Here is a 25705-nt window from a genome sequence, read left to right as displayed (position 1 = left end):
TGCCTTAGTCTGGGATGGTGGAGGGAGAGAGATTGTTCCAGGTGGCAAAATAGGCACAAACAGAAGCAGAGGATAAAACCTGTTAAAGACAAATGCAGAAAATGGGTTCACCCTGCAGACGTTAGTGGTTTTAAAATTCTGAACTGGATTCTCCAGGGTAAGAGAAGTTATTTTATCCCTTTTAGCTTATTAGGTGTACAGTTGTTTGCTCCCAGATGGTTCACTTGCCACATTTCAAGCAAGTACAGAAGTCTGTCCAGAGCCAGCTTAGCAGGGGACAAGGAGGCGTGTCAGTCTACAGAAGCTATGGTACACAAAGAGGTGGTGCAGGCAGCAGCATAGTGCCCAGTCTCCGCATTGCAGCTGAGCTGAGGGTGGGATGCGGCACCAGGAGCCCCTTGGCACAAGCATGTACATCATGTCCCAAGGAAGATTCAAGCTAAATCAGTGGACATCTGTGGTCACTTGAAATGTCCCACAGTGTATGCTTTATGTGAGCAGGTTTGGTTTCAGTAGCCCTGGTGGCTGCTACACTGAGAAGACCAAAATTCCTTGGGTTTGGGGGGGATCTCTCTCTAGGTCTTGTTTATGTTTCTGTGCAGGCTTGTGAAATGGGCTGAAGTAGGTGTGAAGTAAGGTGTGCTGACTGCTATTCAGGAGTATGCTGAGGCTCTCAATGCCCAGGCAGTTTTTGATGACCTGGCACTGTATGCTGACATTGGTGGTTGCTATTGTCTTTCTCACCAGGAAGTGACAGATTTTTATGTAAGGGGCCAGATCATGAAGTAACTCTGTCTTGGTTTGGTACCTTCATTTTTACGCTGTAGTGGTTGGATACCATTATGGGAAAAAAGCTTGTTATGAATTAATGACAATGAAGCAGAACCTTATAAAGGAAATGTAATATACTGCACATTTCATTTTCTTTGTAAGTCTGAGTCCCACTGATCTTTCAACACTTCAGGTTTTGTTCAAGCTATATAGTTTATATAGGACTATAAACTACAAATGGTGATATCTGCATGTAATGACTCTATTTAAATAGACAAAATAATTGCAAGGCTTCTCTTCAAGAAAAGAAGCCTTTCCGTATATGATAATACATTCTGGCTGTAGAATTCAAAAGATAACAATGGACATTATTCTGCTTTATAGTTGCTGCTTTTTCAAAAATATCAATGAGATCTTTTTTAAGTTTGTGTGATATTAAAAGTCTGCCATTTTTAAAGCACAGATCAGGCTCTGAGTTGATCAAGCTGAGCACTGCTTGCATGTGGTTGCTGATGTGAGAGTAGCAACAGTTTTGAACATGTTCAGACTGAGGAAGAGTGTTTACAGATGAAACAGGAGCTGTCACAGGATTTTTAGGCTGTTGTGGAAAGAGCTAACCTAGCAAGGTTTTAATGAGGACAAAAATCCAGCTCTGCAGTTGGGACTAGACTAACTTTCCATCTCATGGTAATGGCCTCCTTGGATGGAGGCATCACCACTACTCCTTTTCATTCAGAGGTAGCTTCAATTTACACCCTAGCTAATCTGCAGCTTCTCAAAATGTGCAGTTAAATGATGCTTGTGTCTCTCCCAGAAGCCTGATAAATACCAGGAGAAAGGTGGGCACAGCTTTGCTGTTCCACACTCTGCTGATTCCCAACCCATTGATACTGCATCATTTGCTACCATTTTGAGGAAATGTTTCTCAGATTAGTTTAGTTTATACTACTAGTTTTGTTCCTGCTTTCACTGGGTGATGAAAAAGTTTAAACCTTTTAAGTACCCTCTTACAAAGGTATTGGAGAATTGTGAGGACTCCTCATTCAGAGCAAGAATTTCAGCTAATGCATTTCAGAAAACTTGAGCTGAAAGTGATGGCATTACAACATTCACACCCCTTGAGGTTTTGACCATTAGATCCAGTTGTTAAATGGCTTTTAACATATTTATCCTGCTCATGTCAGAACGTGCAATGAAAATCACCTTGGGTAAATTGAACTAGTGATTTTTTTTCAGTTCTCAAAAACTACCTTTGGCAGAGCAAAAGTTGTCTCAGAAAACGATAGAGCTGTCATCCATTCTGAAGCCTGACTTCATGAAATTACATTGTGAGCTTCCATCATGATATTGCTTCACAGATTTCCAGATTAGACATACTGAATTCAAGACTAAAACAAGATTGTTTGGTCTTTTTTCTTCTTTTATCCCCTCCTTATTTGCCAGCCTAACAAACTCAGCAAAAGGTCTCAAAATCTGGCTTGATTGTTCTGCATTAATTTTATTACAAATCTGAACTATAAATGACTGGCCTTGAACCTGGGATTTTGGAAGGGGCAAAATATGAATCTTGTTGCTATCTTGCTGGCTTTTTGAAATTAATAAGGTCAAAGTGCAGGAAAAAAAATAGCCAAAAATTGTTCCATAAGAAGTGGAACTAGTGGAGTCACGTATATGACTTATGTATGTCTTTTCTACTCTCATACTCCCCATTGCTCTACCTTATGTTCTGTGACCTCCCCAAAGACTAAAAAATATAACCTGAGGGCTGTGCCATCCCAGTAGGTTCTGTTGTAGCTGAACAGCAGGTTCAGAAGTTATCGGAGAGTTAACGAAGCTTAAAACCCACAGGAGCACCAGAAGGAGCTGCAACTATGAAGGTTAAATGTGCTTGTCCTGTTATGGTCTTCGAAGGCCAGTAAGATGCAAGTAGATTCAAAAAACTCAACCCAAATTTATAGTATTAGAGACAATGCTGTGCCACTTCTGGCAGCTGTGGAATGTACCTCAATGCACAAGCAGTCCCACCAGCAATCAGTATGGCTGCTTAAGTACCAATTTAGTATCTGACTTCAGATTAAATGGCAGAATACCATTTCACAAATGATTAATCAAAACTTTCAAGTTACTCCTTTAATGTTTGGAATATTTATTATGTTTATATCATTTGTAATACTTATACAGTGTATTTAATCATAACGTGTTGCTTCAACTAAAAGTAGTATTTAAGACATTTAATGTGTCATCATGCCACTCAAGTTTACAGTTGAAATGGTCATGAAGGTCTTGTATTTACTGTTTATGCAATTTTTATTCAAGCCCTAGTTAACTCTGCTGATAAATGGTTAAAGAGAAGATCCTTTTATGTGGGTCTCCTCATTCCCATTTCTATCCTTTGCTGGGGTTCTGCAAGTGTGTTTCACACTGATGAGCATCTGAAACGTGCCTGAGTTTTGCTATGTTTCTAGTAAGTATCCTTTTCTTGGGTCAAACCAATGAGTTTATTTCCATTGAGCTGCTCTTTCAAATGCAGAAGGATAATTTTCAATTTAATGTAAAAACTATTTTAATCAGAACAGGGTTCACAATTCATAGAATAGCTCATACAAATGTTAAAGGCATTTTTTTGTAGAAACATTTCTGACATAACTGAATTGCTGGGCTGTATTAAAATGTCGTATTCTGGAAACAGTGACATTTCCACATGGTCTCTTACATAGGTTCTGTATTTGTAATCAGTTGCTTCTTTTATAAATGGAATGCAATGCACAGGAGGGTGAGTTCACATATCCTTTTCTGTTCATGCACACTGGCCTGGGAACTATAAATGGAACAAAAGGATGAACTTCACTGGGCACTTACCACTTTTATGTGTTGATGAGTTAGAACTTTGTTGATATGCCTGAAGTAGTTTAAATAAAGACTGTGCCACATATATTTTTCTTGTTATTTTTAGAAGTCCAGCTCCAGTGCGACCTGAAACTACACCATCAACTGCCCCTACAGAGAAGCAGGAGGTTAAAGTTTCTCGTGTGAGGAAGTTAACAAGGCAGTACAGTTTGTGAGTAACGCATAACACTATCTTTGTGGTTTTGCCTACTACAGCAGAAAATGAAGGGGGATGCTATATAACTGTTCTAGCTATGCCTTCTGAAAGGCATGAGTGCAATTACATGATAATGATCGTACCAATCCTTTCAACACTGAGAATCTTCAAACTTTTAATATGAAATGCATTTGCTGTCCTTAAGCAGTTGCTAACCCTCAGAACTGCAGGCCTTCTGCCTTTCTCTGAGTTTACAGATTACGAATTGAAAAACTCTTTTCCACATGAAATGTCAAAGACATTGCTAATGCAAGCTGCTCTGTCTGCTTCACTGCAACCCCATTTGCAAAATGAGGAAAACTGTCTTTGTTGGATGGTCAAGCTGTGCTGCCGGGTATTCCCTCCCAGAAAGTGCACCCTCTCCTTCACTGTGATTTTGTCACATGCAAAAATTGCTGAGCCTGCTACAGCTACAGTTAGTCCTGCCAAGAATGATCTGTGCCTATAGGGCTTTGGCATCCCATTTACACGTAAGTCAAGATTTTAGAGTCTCTAAAGGTGTGAAGTACTGAAGAGATGTGGAAATCCATTTGTTGTTTGGTCATTCATATGAAGGAACAGACAACACCACCAGAAACTAGGGTTTAAAAAAGGAATAATGTCAGCATAAACTTATTAGTACAAGAACACAAGTGCCATAACAAAGAAAAAAATATGTGTGTTCTATGCAGAATGGCAACTGTTAGTCCCTCCAGCAATTTAAAATTCTAGTGTCCCTAAGTATATAGAAACATTAGCAAACATTTTCCTTCTCTCCAGATGGATTCTAATAAATATCAATATGTAATTATTTTTTGTCTCAATCTTAAGAACACTGGCTTTTGTTATAAAAAAAAAAAAAAAAAAAGAAACAATCTACATCACCAAAACTAAAAAATTTTTTAGGAGAAGAAACAGGGAAATTAATCAATTTGAAACCAGGAGGAAAATGAGCAATTAGCCAAATTGGTATTTGTCAGAGAGACCAAGTCTGACATATGGGAGCACACAGCCACAGCTTGGTCTGCAGCCACATAGCATGCTCTCTCTTACAATGACACATCAGCCAGGATGGTTTGAAAATGAGATGGGAGTTGACAACGCAAGCTGGGAAGAGAACCCAGCTTCCCTTACTGCTTGCTAATCCTGAAGATAATGTGTGACAGGAACTTGACAGCATTTGGTAGGAGCAGTTTCCCAGGGCCTGAATGAAGCCGGCTCACTCACTCTGCCCAGCACAGCCTAAGCAGCAGTGTGCTTTTCTTGAATGAGACATCACTTCTACTACCTCATTTTCTACAAGCCAGGAGAAGGAAATCTCCCACGTATTTCGAGATATTTTTTCAGATTTTTATATAATGGAGGGACTGGTAGATAGCAGTCAGCAAAGGAAAAGTCTGCAACACTGAGAGAACCAATTAGTTGATGCTCATCATATGGCAGGCAATGAACAGGATGCAGTGGCTGATCCTGTTCTTTGAGTACACTGATGTGTAAGGAAATTCATGTCCTTTTGCAGCTATAGTCACAGGTTTTCTAGAAACACTTGGAAAAGTTTTTAAGTTTTAACCTAAACAGGTTGTTAAACTTGGTCCTCAAATACTGCTACACGGAAAACAAAGAGAACAGGGTTATTCTATGTAGACAGACGTGTTTGTAGGGTATATTAGGGCTGGAGAAGGCATGTTTATCAATAAGTAACAACCAAAAGATAGGTGCAGGTAATAAGAGAGAATAGTGAAAATAAGTACCTCAAGGCATCATCCCTGAAGTAATAGCAGAATCAGCTATTACTAGATCATTCTTGTCTGAGAAAGTGTTTAGCCAACCTGTTCTTAAAGGGCAAAGAGAAACTCCAGACCAGACTGAGCCCTTTCCTGTACGTGATCAGTCATCTGATCCCCCAGAGCTGCTGAGCACCTTCAGAATGGTACTGGGGAAAGGAGGAGTGTGTAAATGAGAATGAGTGAGAGTTTGTCCCAAAGAGAAGGGAAAAGGTGCCAGGAGCCATTGGGAGTAACAGTACCATGGAGAATTCAGCAGTGTCTGGAAAAGCAGAACCCAGGAGGGCAAGACCTGAAGTGACAATCACTGTGGTGGAGGCAAGTGTGGAAAGGAGACTAGAAGCAGGTTCATGCAGAAAAGGCAATAGTGTTTATTATACACACATTGAGAAGTGACATTTAAACATTGGATTTATATATTTAAAAAAAAAAAAGAAAAATAATGAGCTCAGAAGTGAATTCTCAATTCTGGTTGTTGAGTTTTTGAAGAACCATTTTGAAGCATGTCTTGCCCTCATGTAGATTTTCAGTTGTACAGTGTTCACCATGAGAAACAGCACATAAACACATCTAACCACAGATGTCACCTGCTCTATGGCCACGTATAGGGCTGAAGACTCCCTAGTTAGAAATACAGCCTGTGATTTTTTTTTAATTTTTTTGTAGACCCAAATTCTATTCAATTTAAATTATCTTGTGTCTGGGATGCAAATGTGGGAAATGCAAAAAAACAGTGAAAGAATATTGCGAAAGGAATAGAGTGAAGGGCAATTCTCAGTCTTACAGCTGGCATGCTAATATCTTGATTACTGATAAGACTAGCCTCTTACCCTTAGCTTTGGTTCACAGATGCTAAGAAGCCTTTCTGAACTTGCAAGTTCTCGACAGTTTTCCGCTTTCTTGTATGCAACAGAGCAGCTTTACCCAGCAAGGATGGGGAGGGTGCCAGTGCGTTCCTGCTGAGAGTGGAGAGCAATGGCTGAGGAAATGCCAGCTACATTTCTGAAAGAGATTAACTAGGTCAATAGCCCAACACTGACTTGTTGCATTAATAAAATATCTATTGAAGAGGTCCAAAAGGTTTTGCATTTTCTTTCCAGTATAAACCCAGTGTATTGTACATGCTTTGATACTGAATTGTACCCTTACCCAAAGGAAATAAAAAGTGAAGCATTGGGAAGATAACATTAATCACCATAGCTTTATATCACAATAGAAAACCATTGCTGTCACACCAAACAACCCACCATAAGGCTGTGTATGTCACATAATTTTGAAGTACTGTGTTGCCCAAGCATGATACCTTCAAGTAGCACTGAACCAAATACAGTTCTGTTCTGGAAGTGTCTGTCAAACAGGCATAGCAGGCTTCTGTGCACTGTGCCTACATAATTGGTAGTTCAAATAGGTGCCATTTTATGATCAGAAATATTTTTTCTTATAATTTTTCTCTATGCTTTAAACTGTCAAACTGTAGTTTTTCCTTTTCACACATCATTTCCAGGAATAAAGGTTCTGTAGGCCAAATTATGACTTTATTTACCTCCATGCAATTGCAATTAGCAATTGGAAAAATCCGTGCTCAGGGTTGACTGATCCCAATGATTTGTAGTCAATGTAGCTCTGCAACAGTAAATGAAAGGATAATATCCTCTACTAGCTTTCATTTAGCGGTGACAGTAGGTGAGATGGAAAGAGCTCAGCTTGACGGCCCAGAGCCCAAGGGAAGCATGCAACCTGGTTTTAAATAAAATGTTTTCTCTGTAAGAGGAATAAATGGGACAGGAGAAAGATACTCTCACAAGAATGTTTTTAAAGAGCTCCTTTTTGGAGTCAAAGTCCTTTAAAAACAGTTTGAAAGCCACAGCACAGACTAGCTGCATCAAATCTCCCACTGGTCTAAAGCCAATGAAGTAGTTGGTCCCATGCCTGGATCTAACCAGATCTGTTCTTATCAATACTGCCAGCCTTCATAGAAAAGAATAAACATTACCACCAAATAAGTTTATTTAGTCATATACATATATATATATACTCAGTAGAAAGCCTACTTGCACATAAGATTTCCACTTGCAGATGGGAATTGCCTAGCCAATCCACTTTGGAGGAATCTTTAAAGCTTAAAAAATGTAATTTACTTGAAAAGTAAATTAGAGCATTACAGATAGAAGAGTAAACAGAGTCTCACTCCAAAGAGCTACAGCTGACATATAGACAGGTTACCAGCAGTGCCTCCTCTTGGTGAAGGAGTATGGGTAAAGTCTGGTGACATTTTCTAATGAGAAGATCTGTGTGCTTTTATCAACTGCAGTGATGAAGATGACCTTCCTCCAGCACTGGCAGCGGCAGCAGCAGCATCCACACCTGTGTCCTCAGCATCTCCTGGGTCACAGAAAACATGTACGCCACAGACGTCAGAAGGACAACCACAGGTTTCACCTGGTGGCAAGGTAATATACAAAGAAATGAGCTTTTGTCAGTTGGGAGAGTATTTAGAAAGGGTGGGAGGGAGTGGCAGATAACATATTTTCCTTAGATGGAGTAATTCTACATTTAGGAGTAGTTTTTATTGCAGAGTTGTAGTAAGTAATATGTTTAACCTGTTGTATAAGGGAATATTTAAAGCTTGCTCCAAGACCCAACTAAAATCTGTAATAGTTTTTCGCCAATATTAGGGGGCACCGGATCAGGTTTAAGTTGATATTTACCTTAATTTCAAAGGTGCGTAATTTTGTTGTCTGTCTTTCCTGAGTAGCCAGTACTTAATAAAACATGGTGTGAAATTTGAAATCTATTTGGCAATCTATGCTTTAAGGGATAAAAAAAAAATCAAACAAAAAAAAACCCCAAATGAAACAAAAAGCTCCAACAACCAACAGAATTACAGAAATTCAATGTCTTATTCAATGTTGGGTTTCTTTTTTGCCTTTAGAGTTCCACAGACGCTGGAAGTACATTTGCTTTGGAGCCAGGTGACCTCCTGATGGATTTCACAGAGGCCACACCTATGGTAAATAGTTTCAGTTTGCTACCAAAAAAATGTGAAAGTTTTCAGTAATTTGCCTGCAGCTAAAATGAATGGGATACTATACAATGTGTTGGATAGTGCAAAGGACTGAAGTAAGTTTCCTTGATATTCAGTGGTCTTGAGCATCCATCAAACTCAGCTCAGCATCTCTGAAAATCAACCCACATCAACAAATATTGTGGATAATCTTCTGCATGTGATTTTTTATTGTTGGATGACTTCTCATTTCTCTCTCCTACCTGGGTATCTTTATACCTTGCTGCACTGGTTTCCCAAGCTTCTTTGTCCCTTTAACATAAATTCCTAATCTCATCATAGATTTGCTTTTGGGAGTTGGCTGAAAAGTCTCTTCTTCTCCCCACAAGACCTTACCCAATAGCCAATTAAAAGACATGTACCTGTACTTTCATGTTTCATTAGCAGAGTGCTTTGCTTCACTTTAAGGCAGAATAGTCTATAATGTTTTGATTATTAACTTCTTTTTTTAGTATGTGATTTGACATTTTGCTTAAAAGCCAAGGAAAGATACTGGTTCCACTGAAGTCAAAATGCCTCTTGCCTTAGGGATCTCAGGCTTTCAGCTCAGATTCCCAGCAGACTACTTGAAGGATCACAGTATGATCCTTAACTTTCTCCAAGTCATCTTGCATTGGAAATAGCTTTAATGTCAGATAGCTCCTCTGCTTTCCAAAGCCATTTTTGCTGTCTTCTAGAAACCATATTTAAAGCATACAACAAGCATGACACAGACAGCACTATGTTTTTGGCATAAACCTTTTTGTATTAAAGTACTTACGTTCTAGGCATTGCTTTCACTACATGGTTAAGTGCTATTTTACAGTATTGGAAAGGCTCTGTAGGAATGTGTCTTTTCCTTCAGAGGCTGTATTATATCTGTCTGTAAACAATTGCCTGTGTCCTGTTACCACTGGATGAGAGATGTGGCTTCCCCTGCCAGTCTAATGAAGTGAAGGCTTATCCTTCCTAGGCCCCTCCCTGCTTGCAAAAGGGATGTGAATGTTCAGCTGTGGCTTTTTGGCTTCAGAGGCATTCTGAGGTAGGCACAGGGTGTACTATGACTAAAGACTTGCTGCTGTGGATGGGTTAACAGGTTTGATGCAGGGGACTGGGCAGGGGCTATGGAGCAGCTGAGACTGTCACTGTTAACACTGCAGCTTGGGAATGGACATCAGCTCTAGAAGGACAGAAAGATCTGCAAAGCTGTTCTCTCTTATGCAGCTTCAAGCATGTGGAATTGTTTCTTCACAAAGTCCTTGAGGATACTTGATGGTCCCTCTAATACTTCAGGGGGTTTGATAAGCATGGTCTTCACCTTCCATCGACGTGCTATCTGCACCCACCCTGTTTCTCCTGACGCTCTTCTTATCTTTGCCCTTCAACCAAGTCAGCTGAACGGTCTTTCTGCCCTAAGACTTTCTTAATGCAAGTGTTGTATCTCTGAACTGTAGCAAATTGAAATTTAAGGGGCCTTCTGGCTCCTTGAGCCCCTGGGTCTCCTTGGTGGGAGAACTGTGCCAGCACTAGAAGCTATGATGACAGCACAGCACTTACTGCTGCTACATCCACCATGTAGGAGGGACCTGCTTGTGCACCTGAAAATACCATTGCAGACAGGAGCATCTATGGAAATGAGGTTTACCTGAAAGCTCCTTGAATGGTGGATGATGGAACTATTCCATTTCAGAAAGTGACAGGAAGAGATGCATTTAAGCTGAACAATTCCAGTTGCTCCCTGACATTTCTGGGGGAAGGGAAAATTAAAAGGAAGCAAAGTAAAGTGAAAAAGAGGGGCAGCATTCTGCAGCCTTTTTTAGTAGTTTGGGTTGACACACACAGGCAAACTGAAACTGAGACTACATGGAAGGAAGTTGTAGCAAGGTAGATGTTGGTTTTTTCCCAAGTAAGAAGTGATAGGACAAAGGGAAATGGCCTCAAGTTGCACCAGGGGAAGTTTAGATTGGATATTAGGAAAAATTTCTTCACTGGAAGGATTATCTAGCACTGGAACAGGCTGCCCACAGAAGTGGTTGTTTTACCGCCCCTGGAGGTACTTATAAAACGTGTGGATAAGGCACCTAGACACGGGGTTTAGTGATGACTTGGCAGTGTTAGGTTTGCGGTTATGCTTGATGATCTTAAAGGTTTTTTCCGATCTATGTGATTCTATGATTCTATATAGATTATATTATCTTCTGTGTTAATAACGTGTTTGTGGCTAAACTGTAAGTAATTATCCGTTAGATTTTATTAATGCATTTCTTATTCTAAAAATCATTAAACCATATCTTACTGTATTAAGCAGAATTTTAAAAAGTGAGTCATGGAGACTTTAGCAACTGACCTGCTCTAGATAACAGGTTTGGGTTTTGTTTCCATTTAATAGAAGTCAGCATTAAACACTTTTCCAGCTGAGGATTTAGGCTCTTTTCCCCAAATATTTTACCCAGTCGTGCTTTCCCATTTCCTACCCTCTATCGGCTGACATAATTTGTCACACTGTATGTTCATAAACCAACCTTCCATTATTTTCTTGGTTTTAATATTTTGGAGAGATGTACTGCAGAGCATCAATCAACCCTTTCTGTTTTGTTTAACATCTATAAAGGTCATCTTGTTCTCTACAGAGCAGTTATTGTTTACAGACCTTTCTCTGCAGTTTCACTGGCTACAGGCTGCTCTCAATTGAGGTTTGAATGAAAAGTTTACTCTTCAGGGAGAGAGGCTCCAAACTAAAGCAAGTTATGGGAAATGCATAGCTCTGAACCAGTCTGATTATTTCATAATTCTGTTGTGATAACATGTGCTGTCATTTGAGGGTCAAGATGGTGTTGAGCTTACATTGTGTTACTGTCAAGTCAGTGGTGGTATGCTGGTTTTGCATGTTATAACCTGGCCCTTGGGAGGTTTCTTGTTAATTGCACCCATTTGTTTCACATTCAGTGACAGGTACAATGTCTAAGAAGGTCATTCATGCTGCCTGATTTGGGGCATTTGCCTGAGGTGGTAGGGTTAGAAGTTCAGGTTCCTACATAGTCAGGGGGTTTCCTGCAGAGGGGCATTTAGAGCCGCCTTCTTGTCTGGACTAGAGAGTCTAAGGCACCTAAATTGGACACCTAAAATGAATTGTGGGGGTGTGTGTGATGTGTGTGTCATGATGTTTGCTGCCAAAATTCTCCAGTTCACTGGCGAAGAGTTAATTTAAAGCAGTTTTAGACATCCTTCTTTCTGTAACATTACCGGTTGAGAGTGATTAATAGTCACTGACTCAGCTGCATGATCTTCATTGTTCAGTGTCTAATCATTGATGCTTCTTGATGGCTTTGGGTTTTATCCATGTTTTGCTGCTGTTGCCCATGCAGTGGAAGCCTTTATGCATGCTGAGAATTACAGTTAGAAGTGGAGCTCACAAAACAAAATCATAATAGAAAAATTGAAGGATTACTGAATGGATTGGATTAATAGAATTCATGCAGGTGTCCATGCAGGGATCAGAGCACTCAAATTTGTCCACCCGGTCAGGCTCGAGGAGCTACTGTGGTATGTACGAGAACCAGCTGAGCTCTAATGGTCACTTAGTCATCAATACTTAGATTGCCAATAACAGCAGGCAATTATGAAGCAGACTTATTTCAGGAAATAATTTTGCAGGAGAAATAACGTACATTTACTAATGCAGATTGCCTAGAAGGAAAGGTATCCTTTTGTGCTCTGCAGTCCTCAAACCGTGTGGTTTATGCATGCTTCCATTAATTTTTCATGTAAATCCTACAACTAATTGACTGCCACACATTACTTGCCCTTAAAATCATTACAACATACGCAGAAGAAAATCCCTGTCTTTTTATACTACTTAATTGTGACTTTGAGCACTGTACCTGAGTTGTACGTAAACAAGATTCAATTCTTTCTGCTTCTGTGTTTCACAAAAGAAGTGGATTTTAGAAAATAATACAGGATTATATATTAAGAATTTTGAGCATCCTTCGTGTTGAGCACCCAACTTATTGAAATTAGTTTTATCAGTGTAGTAGGCTTTTTCTGCCACCAGTCTCTTTCATTTGACCCAATGGAGTAGGATAAGAGAAGAATGACCAGGTTTATACACAAAATGGAGCTAATGGACTAAAGTTTATAATGCAAGGTGGATGGCTAGGACTAAATCATGATCACATCTGAAGAGATATCAAAAAACACTGATTTATAGCTGGCTATATACTTGAAAACTACAAGCGTTCTTACTTTGTGATGTATTAAGCCAGCAAATTGCTAGAGCTTCACCTGCCATCTATTGGTGAAAAACGGGAAATAGAACATTTTTTGCCTTATCAAAACAAGATGCAACGTTTAAGAGGTATAAATCATCAGTATGATAGTTTAAAAAATTGAATGGTCTTCAATTTAAAACTAGTATTTTTATTTAGGATGGGTTGAAAACAAATATTTCTATTTCAGTAATAGCATTACTAGTGTATGCAGTCCTATTCGTTGAAAGTGATCTCACTCCAGTTTTGAGTCTGAAAGAGTACAGAATTTGATGCATCTGCCATTTTGAAAGCAAAGTGAAGGTAACCAGGTCAAAAGCCAGCCATCTCAGGGTGAAGCTGTACTTTAAAGTACAGTAACTTGATGGCAATAAAACATCCTTGCAAACTCTAAGTGGATAAAGTGAGCAAGGGGTAGTGAATGAAAGAGAATGGGTTAAGAATCATAATTTGTGATGTTGATAAAGAGTTGATTGAACTTTTAGTTGCTAAATTTTTGTGACAGCTTTGCAAGGTTGCAATAAGCCAAATAACAGAGTGGGAAATTAGTTCACTATTTCCTACCTTCATTTTAAAGAACTTCTCATAGTGCAAAACAATTTTTCCAAGGAAGAAAGGCAAACATATAAAACTCTAATACTTCCATAACCAGTCCTTCTGGCAGTGAATGCTAAACAAAAGCAGCTATAATGTAATTCAAGACTAATATTTGATAAGAGTGTTAGATGGCCTGTATCTACCATCTAGCTGGCTGAAAGTATACATCAAGTATCTCTGCATGCCCTAGAGGCCTTTAAAACCTCTTAGTCAGAGACAAATTTATAAGTGCTTTATTTATGGTGAACTACATACAGAAGATAAAATAGGTCTTCTCAAGACACTTATGAAGACTGTGTGATATATTTCAGGATTAGAAGGTTTTTCCTTTTACATCTTCATAACACACCAAAAAAATCCCAAACATTTCTTAGGACAAGATGAATTGGAAGCAATAACTCTGACCTGGATTCAGAGGAGTGTTCAAAAATGCCATTTTCCAAGCCATCTTCTCAGTTAACAGTATTAGCACATTCAAGCTTACCTGCAATGGCCAATTATGAGCAAAAGAACCTGCAGAAGAGAATTAGTTTGTCAGTTATATGTATGGATAAGAACCAAAAGCAGTAAGCAACAGGGGAAATGTACATTTATTCCCAGTTTCAACTTCGTGCCCTTTAACTCCATATTAAGCTAAGAAAAAGCAGAGAACAGCAATTGCTAAAGCAAACAACTTTAATCTAAAAAACCCCTGTAGCAACAGGCAGTAAATCTAGTTCCATATGAACTCAAGGAATACTCTGAATTTACTGATATTGCAAAGGACCATTTTTTCTACTGCAAGAAAAGGGCATCAATTAGATAAGAGCACAGTTCAAAGGGATGCACTCTAATGCCCGGTCAAATTGAGTATGAGACATGTGACTGAGGGTTTGCAGAAAGTCCAGCAGTGGTGCATGCAGAGCAAGGCTCCTTGGAGCAGCCAGCCTGAACCAAGCAAATGCAAATCATCTGAGCATCATTTAGGTTATATAAAGCATGCTAATAACTAGAGAAGGGACTTAGTGCATTTAAAGCCAATCATGGGCACTTGGGCAGCCAGCATAATGGGTGAATATGTTTTGGATTGTTTTTTCACACTCCCCAACAGCTGCTGCTTATAGTCTATGCACATAAAGCATTATAAATAGGACTTGCAACTAACATGTAGCTCTGCATGTTCAGGCACAGGGCTTTATAGGTGGGTGCCAGTCTCATAAGCAGTCTATTGAGTTACTAATATGCAAGATAATCGAGTGTCCAGCGCAGAGACTGGCACTCTTGGATCTGAGTTTAGCAGTCATTAAAAATATAAAACTCTGACTGCTACTCAACTATTTGGTGATTTGCTCCCATTCATCTATTATAGAAGGACACACAGAGTCAGTGAAGAAACAGAATGAGAGAATACTAAAAGATTAACTGGATACATCTAGATTTAATTTTTGTTTTGCCTCTACTATAAGTAATTTAAATTCATTGGCTTAATGATTTCCCCCCCCCGTTATCTGTATGTTGAGCAGAACAACTTATGTGCTCTGTGAATGTATGACAGACAGTTCAACACTTCCCTGTTTCTTTAGCTAATTACAAGTGAATCCAGCAAGAAAGAAAAATATCTACAAAGTGAAATCCATTGCTGACTTTATACCAGCGGGCACCATGATAAACTGGATACAATGTGTACATGAACAAGAAAAGGTACCAAAAAGAGGGGAAGGTGTTAAAAAGGAAAAAAAGTGCATGGAAAATTCTGCAGTGTGCCTACTTTGTGTGTTCTAATTCACTGATATTAAATAATGAATGGCCCACTGGATGGCTTTTTATAAATCTTGGCATGCAGGTAAGGGTGGAATGTCACAAGGTAGTTTGGATCAAGAGGGTGTAAGTTTTTCTCTGAGAGGTGATAAATTCTGCCACACACAATTATTTTTAATCTGTCACCTCTGTACGATGTAAGATGATGTCTGAACTGTTCTCCGGCATTCCATGTGCCTGCTCCATGCCTGAAGAAATGATAAAATAAGTAAATGGCTATGCTTAAATCTGGGTTTTTTTTGCCAGATCAAGAAATCAGAACTGGTCCTGGAGCTTAAAACTTTGGCTGGACTCCGTAGCAGGCCTACCATATAGTGGGAGCTAATTTGAGGAGGCGTTTGCACCAGAAAACTGGTGGGTCTTTTACCACCTGTGTGCCTGCAGGGAGATACAGTCAGGAAAATAGCTTAGATAACCACTAGTGCTCCTTATCTGAAGTCTGTGATATTATTGCATAGCAGCAGGATGTTTGCTGTTCCTCTACAATGGGCTGTTTGATGGCCATTTACAGATTTGCCTGTGAAGCTGGACAACTAAGGTTGTGGTGTCACAGCTGTACACATAGGTCTTTCTGTAGATGGGTTGCTGGATGGTTTCATTTTTCCCAGCTTCCCTAGTGGGGCTGTGACAGGAGCTGGATCACTGATTCAGCTGAACACTAACCCCACAAACAAAATTATTTAGCTATAGGTTCTCCTTAAGACTGTAGGAGTGATAAAGTACATTTGCAAGCAGTGTAGTTTCTGGAGTAGTACTCCAAATAGGATTACTATGGCTGTTGAAGTAACTTTAAGATGAAGTTTGATCACTATGAGAGGGAGTCTAGGGTGTGCTTGACTGCAATAACAGTGACTTGAGGCCAACTGACAGGCAAGATCTTAGGGAGGCTGCTCCCTTATTAATGATGCAGAGCATCTGAAACTGACAAATACCATAGACAGGGCAGCATAAGACTGTGTGCTTCTCTTTTAGTGTAATTAGTGCAATAACCATTTTTAGCTTTTCTGAGTGCCTCTGAAGTGATATAGATTGCTACTACTTCAGCAGTGGTTGGGAAAATCAGAGACTTGGGAATTATAAACATTATTGTAGCTTAAAAAATATAAAATAAGAAAATGCTATGTTCAGTCTCTTTCTCCTGCTTCTTCATCAAAAACCCGTTCATTCCACGACAGTAGCGGCTTTCTCTTTTGCTTAAAATCAACATCAAAGTATAAGAAGGAGATCAAGTAAGTGCAAACAGGAAGATTTTAAACTGGCTGACATCTATCTCCTGCTTCAAGCTGAGAAGGCAAATCTTTAGCAAATCATTTAGGACCTGCTCATTGTGATAAATCAGGTCTGATATGTTCAATCATACTTTTGCTCAGTATCTTTTTATTTTATTTCAGATTATTGTTTTCTTTTTCAAGTGAATGTGTTTCCTGTCCTTAGCAGTAGTAAGCAGACGTAACGTTGCCGAGGAAGAATAAAAGTGAACAACAGAGCTTTTCAGACAGTGCATCAACTTTTGGATGTACTGGCTAACTCTTCCACTCTGCAGTAATTCGAGTAACAGAAAAAAATGTTCCACTTCTGTGCAAAAGGCTACTTCAAACTAGGTATATTGTTTTATGTTTGCTCTTAATGAGACAAGTATAGTGATGAAGCTATTATGGTTCTGATGAAGACCTACTAATCACTTTTCCTTTGGCCTGAGAAGTATATAATTCCTTTTGTCTCAGCAGCTGTGAAGTTCATAATCTCTCTTTCTCAGTGTGATTAGTGACAATTGCATTTAGACTCTAGTGAGTAACTATTGTGTGTTTGTTTTCATTCCTACCCACTAATGAATTGATATATGTGTAATTCTAATTCACATTGTTCCAGTGTGATAGCAAGAGTGATGCTAACTGGTTGGGCTGTTCTGTGGAATTTCAATTGAATGCCTCCAAGCTTCAACAGAAAATGAAAACATCTGCTTTCTGAGCTGATTTTTTTGGCTGGTTGGGTGACTCAACTTGTAAAACCAGCAAAAAGAGCAAGTAAATTTCCTTTTTATTTGTCACTCAATTAAATTGAACTGATAGGAAATACTTTTTTTTTCATCTTCTTTGATCAAAGTAAAAGCTGTTTGTCTACATTTTCTTTCAAAAGCCTGTATTTTGGAAAACATCCCGAACCAAATGTCAGGGAATACTGAGAAGGGTAGAGAGAGGGATCAAGGCAGTTTGAAGTGTTTTCATTTCAGCAGTTGTGAAGTGTTTCAGTTTCAAGTAATGCTTGTTAATTAATTTCAATGAACTCATGTTTCCAACCAAAACTTCTTTTCTAAATTAGGCACTAAAAACTCCTCTGACAAAATGATGAGTGAAACCATTTAGAATATATATATTTTTAATACAGAGAAAATTGAATCAGCACAGATTCTTTTCCAATGCTTTCAGTTTGAATAAATAGGCATTTTCTGATGAGAATTCCCAAGCAGCTCCAGTAGCAGTGCCTTCTGATGAACCACAAGTGGTACCTAAGTGACCAGAGATTTTCTCCAGTGGCCTATCTACTGGTTTGTCCTTTTCTCTTTACTGTTATCCACAACAGTGTGAAAATCCCCTAATGAAGCATAACACCTATTCATTTGTTGTAGTCTGTCTCCTAGCAAGCAGAACCAAACCAGAGACCCTAACATAGAAACATAGAATAGTTAGGGTTGGAAAGGACCTTAAGATCATCAAGTTCCAAGCCCCCTGCCATGGGCAGGGACACCTCGCTCTAAGCCATATCACCCAAGGCCTCGTCCAACCTGGCCTTGAACACTGCCAGGGATGGAGCATTCACAACTTCCCTGGGCAACCTATTCCAGTGCCTCACCACCCTAACAGGAGAGAATTTCCTCCTTATATCCAATCTAAACTTCCCCTGTTTAAGTTTTAACCCATTACCCCTTGTCCTATCACTGCAGTCCCTAATGAAGAGTCCATCCCCAGCATCCCTATAGGCCCCCTTCGGATACTGGAAAGCTGCTATGAGGTCTCCATGCAGCCTTCTCTTCTTCAGGCTGAACAGCCCAAACTTTCTCAGCCTGTCTTCATACAGGAGGTGCTCCATTCCCCTGATCATCCTTGTGGCCCTCCTCTGGACTTGTTCCAACAGGTCCATGTCCTTTTTATGTTGAGGCCACAAAAACTGCACAGAGTACTCCAGGTGAGGTCTCATGAGAGCAGAGCAGAGGGGCAGGATCACCTCCTTCGACCTGCTGGTCACACTCCTTTTGATGCAGCCCAGGATATGGTTGGCTTTCTGGGCTGCAAGCACACACTGAAGCCGGCTCATGTTCATTTTCTCATTAGCCAACACCCCCAAGTCCTTCTCCACAGGGCTGCTCTGAATCTCTTCTCTGCCCAACCTGTAGCTGTGCCTGGGATTGCTCCGACCCAGGTGTAGGACCTTGCACTTGGCATGGTTAAACCTCATTAGGCTGGCATCAGCCCACCTCACAAGTGTGTTGAGGTCCCTCTGGATGGCATTCCTTCCCTCCAGTGTATCAACCGAACCACACAGTTTGGTGTCATTGGCAAACTTGCTGAGGGCGCACTCAATGCCACTGTCCATGTCAGCGACGAAGATGTTGAACAAGACCAGTCCCAACACCGATCCCTGAGGGACACCACTCGTTACAGGTCTCCAGCTGGACATTGAGCCATTGACCACAACTCTTTGTGTGCGGCCATCCAGCCAGTTCTTTATCCACCAAGTGGTCCATCCATCAAATTGATGTCTCTCCATTTTAGAAACAAGGATGTCGTGTGGGACAGTGTCAAACGCTTTACACAAATCCAGGTAGATGACATCAACTGCTCTATCATCAGCTTGTGAGATTTACATCAGGACAGATCTTTTGTTTTGACTTTACACAGAGCCTAGTACAAGTTTCGTAACTGAGAGGAATGGCAGTAGTAGAAATGACCAGTAAGTTGTACTGATAAATTTACATAAATCTCAGCATGTCTATGGTAATTCCATAGTCTCTGTGCCATATCCCAAATATTGTAGATCATAGAGGAAAATTGTAATTTAACTGTGGAAGGAAGAATATAGGAGTTCTTTAGTTCAAGATAACAAACTGTCATGATAATTGGATTGAAAACCACTGAACTTGGTAGAAACTGTCTTCTTCTATTCATTACCCCTTGTATCACCCTCTGGAAACAAAATCCTAAACTGTAGTGGGCTGAGGAAGAAAATTTCTACATAGGTAGATGTCCTATACATCCAGTTTAAAACCAGATTACTAGAAAGCGGTCCTTGCATACTCCTTAGAGTTACTCCTTGGAACTTGTCCACAGAACTGTGGAATAACTGTGGATTTATGGCTTGTTTTATGGCTTGGCATCCATCTCATGCTCAGCAACCCAAGACCAAATCCCCCCACTGTCTAGGAGGAACATCCACTGAGGTCATGAAGTGAACCTTACAGAACTCTTTCAGCAAGTTAATGTCATTTATTGATCCCCTGCCAAAACGTTGGGTAGAGTCTTGAAAGTGCTCTGAAGCATCACCTAGCCACTTCTGGCAAAGTGAGAGCTTTACCAGAATGGATTTTGATGAAGGAGCTACCCATGCCATCTGGCACACACATGAAGCCATGTGGACATGCTCTGCTGAGAACCCTGTTGGCAGTGCTGGAGAAGGGAAATGTGTGCCAAGCACAGTGGGCTCTTACCACCTGAATTTGTGCACAATTTGGCACTCATGCTGGAACTGACTAGAGCAAGCTAGTCAAGATCAATAACCGTGAAGCTCAAGTGCGCGTATCCAGATAAAGTCCATGTGTTTGCATCAGTGGCTGAACTGCCCGGCCTTCAAACAAAGCTTGCTCTCTTCAGAGTGTCTGTGGTCAGCAGAGCCCACGTTTGTGTGTGCCTCTAAAGTGATTTTCTCCTTCAGATCTCTCCTGTCTTGCTGCTAGTGGTTTGGGAAAAAGGTTGAAGAAACTGTGCTTTCTCCTTTCTTCCTCACCAACAGCAGGGGCACTGAGGCAGTGTGGGTAAAGGGCTTTCTTCACAACTACAGCATGTCTGAAGTGGGCATATTCCTGCATTAAGAACAGATAGTTCCCAAGCTGATACAGAGCATGCTCAAAAAGCAGCAGGCACAGGATTATAACCAACCAAATAAAAAACCCCAACAAACCAAAACCCAACAATAAATCAGAATGATGCTCCCCTCACCCCCAAAACAGAGTATCCCAGGTTTCAGCTTTCATCTATCCCAGGGCTCTTGGGGAGAAAGTGAAAAATAACTGCTGTAAGCCCCCTCATTGCTCCCCAGTAATGAAGTTGACAGTTTCTGCTCCTCTTACATTTTTGAAACACTTCAGGGTTTTTCTGGATTGATTGAGTTAACCATAATCTTCCTAGAGACCATAACATTGACAGAGGTTGCCAAACAACAGCATGTTTTAGCCTCCTCCATCAGAACACAGTGCTGAGAAGGGGCCTTGGAGGCAGCAGTGCTGGAAACGTGCCTTACAGGAAATCCCCAGCTCCCAGTTTGGCTTCCCTGTGAGCCTCTGCTGGGATGGGCAGGAAAATACTGAGCAGGGACCAGCCTGTGACATTTTATTCACAGGGTATTTTTTACCCTGAAGAAATGCCACAAGCAGACCTCCAGGGAGAGGACTGTCACTGTTTGGCCTTTCTCCCATTTTCCTTTTCTTTTCCTGTTCATGCAGCATTATAATCTTCTTCAGTCACTTTCACAGAGATGTCTATAATAATGGATCCCCTGGATCCTCTGCCCAATAAACAAATTATGGGGAAGCAGAGTTCTGCTCAAATGATAGAGCAGCTTTCTGGCATTGAAACTGCTGTCATTTCTGAGCCAAGCAGAAGAGTTCTGTACTTTTCTTCTCAGCCCAAATGAGAAATTTCTGCTGTAATTAAGAATGGGCGAGAGTGAGCTATGTGCTAATAGCCCTAATCAATTGGGATTATCCTTTGGCTGGGACTAATCTCTTTAGCTATGGAACATGCCTGAGTGTAGTGTCTCTGACTGGGAGACTGGCTCTTAAGGTAGCATCCCAATTTATTCTTGAAAAGGTGGAAACAAGATGAGAAAAGGAACAAAGGAACAATACATTTACTTTGATAGTGGATTACTTTAAAGGGGGACTCAACAGACACAGAGGCATTTGATGTGTTTCATGGCATCAAATTTGCAAAGTATTACAATGCAGGTATCTGTAATCTGTAAATGCATATGTCTAATGAGCTCTTGTGTTTGAACACAACAAGATAAAATTACAGTGAAAACAGAATCTTCGTGTTTTTCCAATGTTTGGTGGCTGGTAATATGAGTGATTAGATAGCCAAGGGTGTGAGGTTATAAATAAATGGGATTTTATATGTAACAATCACAAAAGATTTATAGATATGGAATTGGATTTCCTCATGCATGAATCTTAAACCATGCAAAACATTGCTCTTTATAGACTTCCAGCTTCTATTCGAGGTGGTCTTATTTACAGGATCAGGTGGTTTTGCATACACTGCATTTAAGGAAGCAGTGTTGTATTTCCACAAGCCATGTTGGAAAGGGTGACATATTATGCTAGGAAAGGATTATTGTTGTACAGAAGCTTAAGTCAGAGCAGACTTTAAGAATAGTGAGCATGGCAAACTGCAGCACAGTGCAGCAGTCAGCACTCCTATGTCTTTTTGAGGAGATACTAAACCGTGAGAGGTCACCAAAATTTGCAGGCAAATGCATCGTTAAAGGCTGCAGTAATCACTAGGACAAGTCACATGCTGAAGTTGAAAATATGCTCGTGTCCTTCTGGACAGATACAAAAGTAGAGCACCATTCTGTAATTTTAACACTTTTCCTGTAGCTCCACTGACTCTAATCTACTGTGCTATTCTCTCCCTTTAGAATAATGAACTGTATAAACTCCTGGGGATTTTAGCAGAGCTCAGTAGACCAGAAAAATAGGACAAAAAATTAATGCAAAGTATTCCTTACTATCCTGACATTCAAGGAGACAGTGATTGGTTGAGTTTCCGGACACTTAAGGACTTTCAGCCAGCTTTTGCTCCTATACAAGTAAAGATTGAAGGCCAAATTATTTGTGTGGAACAAGGGTCAGGCAGTGTGCTGTTGGTGTCAATCTGTCATAACTGTTCAACAGAGGAATGTGATTCTGATACTTTTGAGAAAGTGCAGGTATGTCCTGTGGTTATCAGTCAGCCTTCGATGAAATGTCCCTGGGTTTGAATTCTCTGTGTTAATAAGGCATGGAGGTAATGGATGATGAGCTGTCAGTGTCTACGCTTAGAAATAGTCAGGCGTGGCTAGTGGTGAGTTTCCATCTGGTAAAGAATGCATGGACAGTATGCTTGCTGGCAGCGGAATCAGGAAATATATGGCTTACCTGGGGCACTCTCAACTGGCAGAAATCACAATATTCATTTCCTCCTCTTCATGTTATCCATCTTTAGTGACTTTCTCCTATGACAACAGCCTCCATCTGCAGAAGATGCCACTTGATTCTGTTGTCTGTGCACTGTGATCTAGGCACCTGGCGCTGGATCATCGTGGATTCAATTGGTAAAGACCAAGGGGCAAAACCGGTAACTTTGTATTAGCTGTCCCGGCAATGCAACTAACTTCCTCTGCAGCAGTGTCGGAGAGCTGCCATATCCAGCCAGCGTGCCTACTGCTTTTCATTTGCTGCATTTCGGTGTTTTAAGCAAAGACAAGCAAATTCTACACCCTTCAGTCTGCGCCTTAGCCAATACATCAAGACTCTGACATCATTTTGCCTTGCCACATTTTCCTCAGGGGATGGAGACTGGACTGACAGCTCATGAAGAGATTGTGGTGAGCCCATTTGCTCACCTTCACAGCATCAGCAAGAGTACCGAGTATCCTGAGGACTGTGAGAACATGGACACTGTCTTGCTTTTGTCGCATCTGAATTGTTCTTATCCTGTATTATTTTGAAGAATGTCTTCTCAAAAACAGTTCAAGGCAAAGCTGCATTGTGAAAATGACCCAGAACATGTATTCCCTTCCCATGTGCTGCAGAGATGCTGGGCTGACTTAATACCATTACTACTGTCATCATCTGTCCCTTCCCAATACCTCTGAAATCACTTTGCTAGCAACCCATAATTACAATCCTTAGAATGAAGACCAACAGAATACTTAGTCTTTAAAGGCAGCACAAGAGGGATACTAGCACAAACATGATTTGCAGGGCTGCCTTCGTAAGTTAGTAGAAAAGTTGGCATGAAGATTCAGGATTTTATCCATGGCACCTTAACTATTGTGTTTTAGGTAGACCTGCTTGTAAATAACATATAGCTTATATGGGAGCAATAAACTACTACGCATTAAGTATATGTGAAATACTATAGCAGCAGCAAAACCAAGCTTTAGCAGAAGCTGAACCTTGTAAATCACTCCTACGAACTTCCTTGAGCATCTGTTCAGGAGCCAGAAGTCACTGGAGCACAGCCAAGGAGACAGGCAGCCACCTCCTGGCAATGCCTCTATGTTAGGAAGGGTTGAGCAAAGTCACTCTTAAGAGGGAGGAAAGTATCTGATGGAAATTATTAGCCCTGTTGTGCAAGCACTCAGTAAGGCATCAAGAATGTGGTTCATGCTGCTGGGCATGTTCTAGGACAATGGACTCAGCCTGCAGCAAGGTCTAGAGAAGGGCTGCCGTATGTCAGTGAGTAGAGGAATGGCAAATTCACCATTTGAGAGGACCCCAAGAGAGCTTGGCTCAGCAAGGGTACTATATGACTTTCAAGGTGGAGTTCTCTCAGTTTTCCAAAAGGAATGGAGTGGTACCTGTGGGGAGGTGGACTCAGTCCTGCAGGTCTGTGGAATCTTGAACCAAGGAGATAAATCTAATGAGTCAAACAGCTGGATTCACTTACACTGGTTCTTATGTGTCAGTGAATGTTGTTTACAGAATGTCCTTGAACTCCAGTCTCTGCCAGGTTTTTGCATGAGCAAGGGAGACCCAGAGGCCAGATGGAGCTACAAGAGAGATTTCACAGTATTATCACCCCAGAGGGAGTGACAAGAGCAGGGAACATATACATCTCCCTGGCTTAGTGACTTGTACGGAAACCCATCCTCTTCAGAAACTTCACATTTGGTGCCTTAGGGTATTTTGACTAGTACATTCTGCAAAACTGCCCCTTAATGTGTGTAAATGAAATCTGTTTGCTGACACTGGCACCTGGATGTCATTTCAACAAGTGGAAAAAATCCTGCATCCGATGAGAGGAAGATGGCCTGTAATAGGTGTGGGATTCACACCAAGCAGGGTTCATCAAGGCATTTAGTTCACACAGCCTTGTCCAAGACTGATTAGCCAATGGTACTGCTGATTTATGTCTCTATCCTGTTGCAGGTTTATTGGGCTGCAGTGGTTTGGTCTGTTTTTTGCCCTCTTCACCCAGGCAATGACTATGCCTGCCTACCTATCACACTGGTTTTGTTACCACTTGCAAATGGAGTGAACTGAGGTTGACATTACCTGAGTGATCAATCATTGAAGATGGGAACTACTCCCACTCAAAAGAACTTGTTTGGGAGTATTACATGGTGAAGAACACCAGAAATGATTTGGTTTTACATCTTCCACCTCATTACTGACTTCAGCCACTGAAATGGTATGACAGCAAATGAGGAGCTTCACTGGACAATTGCAGAGTCCAGAATCGTATCACTGGCTTTGGAATCCAGGTCTAATGGTTAACTGGTGTTTTTAGTCACATCACGTCAGGCCTGGGAAATGCTAACACAATGTACGCCAGAAGTTTGGGCTGCTGATCTTTCCTAACTTGATGAGTAGAAACAAATCTCTGTGCTGTATGGATGTGCTGGTATTCAACGTATGCATTTTGAAATAAAGCACCACACAATATTCCTTTGTCTATATGTGTATACTGAGGGCTGTGTTTATGACACCACTTCAGGTGTCAGCATCTGGTGTGATACACAGGAATATAGTGAAGCGTTTGGCCTACGCTTTGTCTTCCATCTGGCCGGTATACAAACCTACTGAGATTACACTTTTTCTGCATCACGTTGTAAAGGCCTCCAGTGCAGGGGATGGGAGTGAAGGAGGTGTTGACAGCTGAAAAAGTTACCGGACATTTGTAGAAGGAAAGTTATTGCAGAGCAGTGAATATACTGACTACCTCAAAAGTTAGAGAACAAAATACCCAAAAGTGATGTTGTTTTTTTCTTTTGGTCACAGAAGGACATGTGTAATATTCCCTTCTGATATAAATACCAAAAATAGCTAATTTTCTGTCATTTAACTTGATAAAAGTACTCTTTCTTTGTCTCCATCCACTTG

General features: G+C 40.6%; 1 protein-coding gene across 9 annotated transcripts in view; it reads left to right on the top strand.

The window, feature by feature from the left end:
- The window catches only part of EPB41L4B (erythrocyte membrane protein band 4.1 like 4B), a 173114-nt gene that overhangs the window by 132248 nt on the left and 15161 nt on the right, over window positions 1-25705 (top strand). For 6 of the 9 annotated variants that reach the window (XM_061344297.1, XM_061344294.1, XM_061344293.1 and 3 more), the window contains 3 exons: window positions 3725-3829; window positions 7949-8087; window positions 8570-8647. In XM_061344297.1, the coding sequence (XP_061200281.1) occupies window positions 3725-3829; window positions 7949-8087; window positions 8570-8647 (322 nt within the window). Of the gene's footprint in view, window positions 1-3724; window positions 3830-7948; window positions 8088-8569; window positions 8648-22820; window positions 23065-25705 lie in introns of those variants that run through there. The other 3 variants (XR_009724039.1, XR_009724038.1, XM_061344300.1) reach the window with 2 other exon arrangements.

Source organism: Neopsephotus bourkii, unplaced genomic scaffold (assembly GCF_033783945.1).
Source record: "Neopsephotus bourkii isolate Nb327-2 ecotype Australia unplaced genomic scaffold, CSIRO-AGI_Nbou_v1 NB_207, whole genome shotgun sequence".
Taxonomy (NCBI): domain Eukaryota; kingdom Metazoa; phylum Chordata; class Aves; order Psittaciformes; family Psittacidae; genus Neopsephotus; species Neopsephotus bourkii.
Note: the sequence above shows the minus strand (reverse complement) of the source record. Positions and strands in the feature narration are given on the sequence as shown.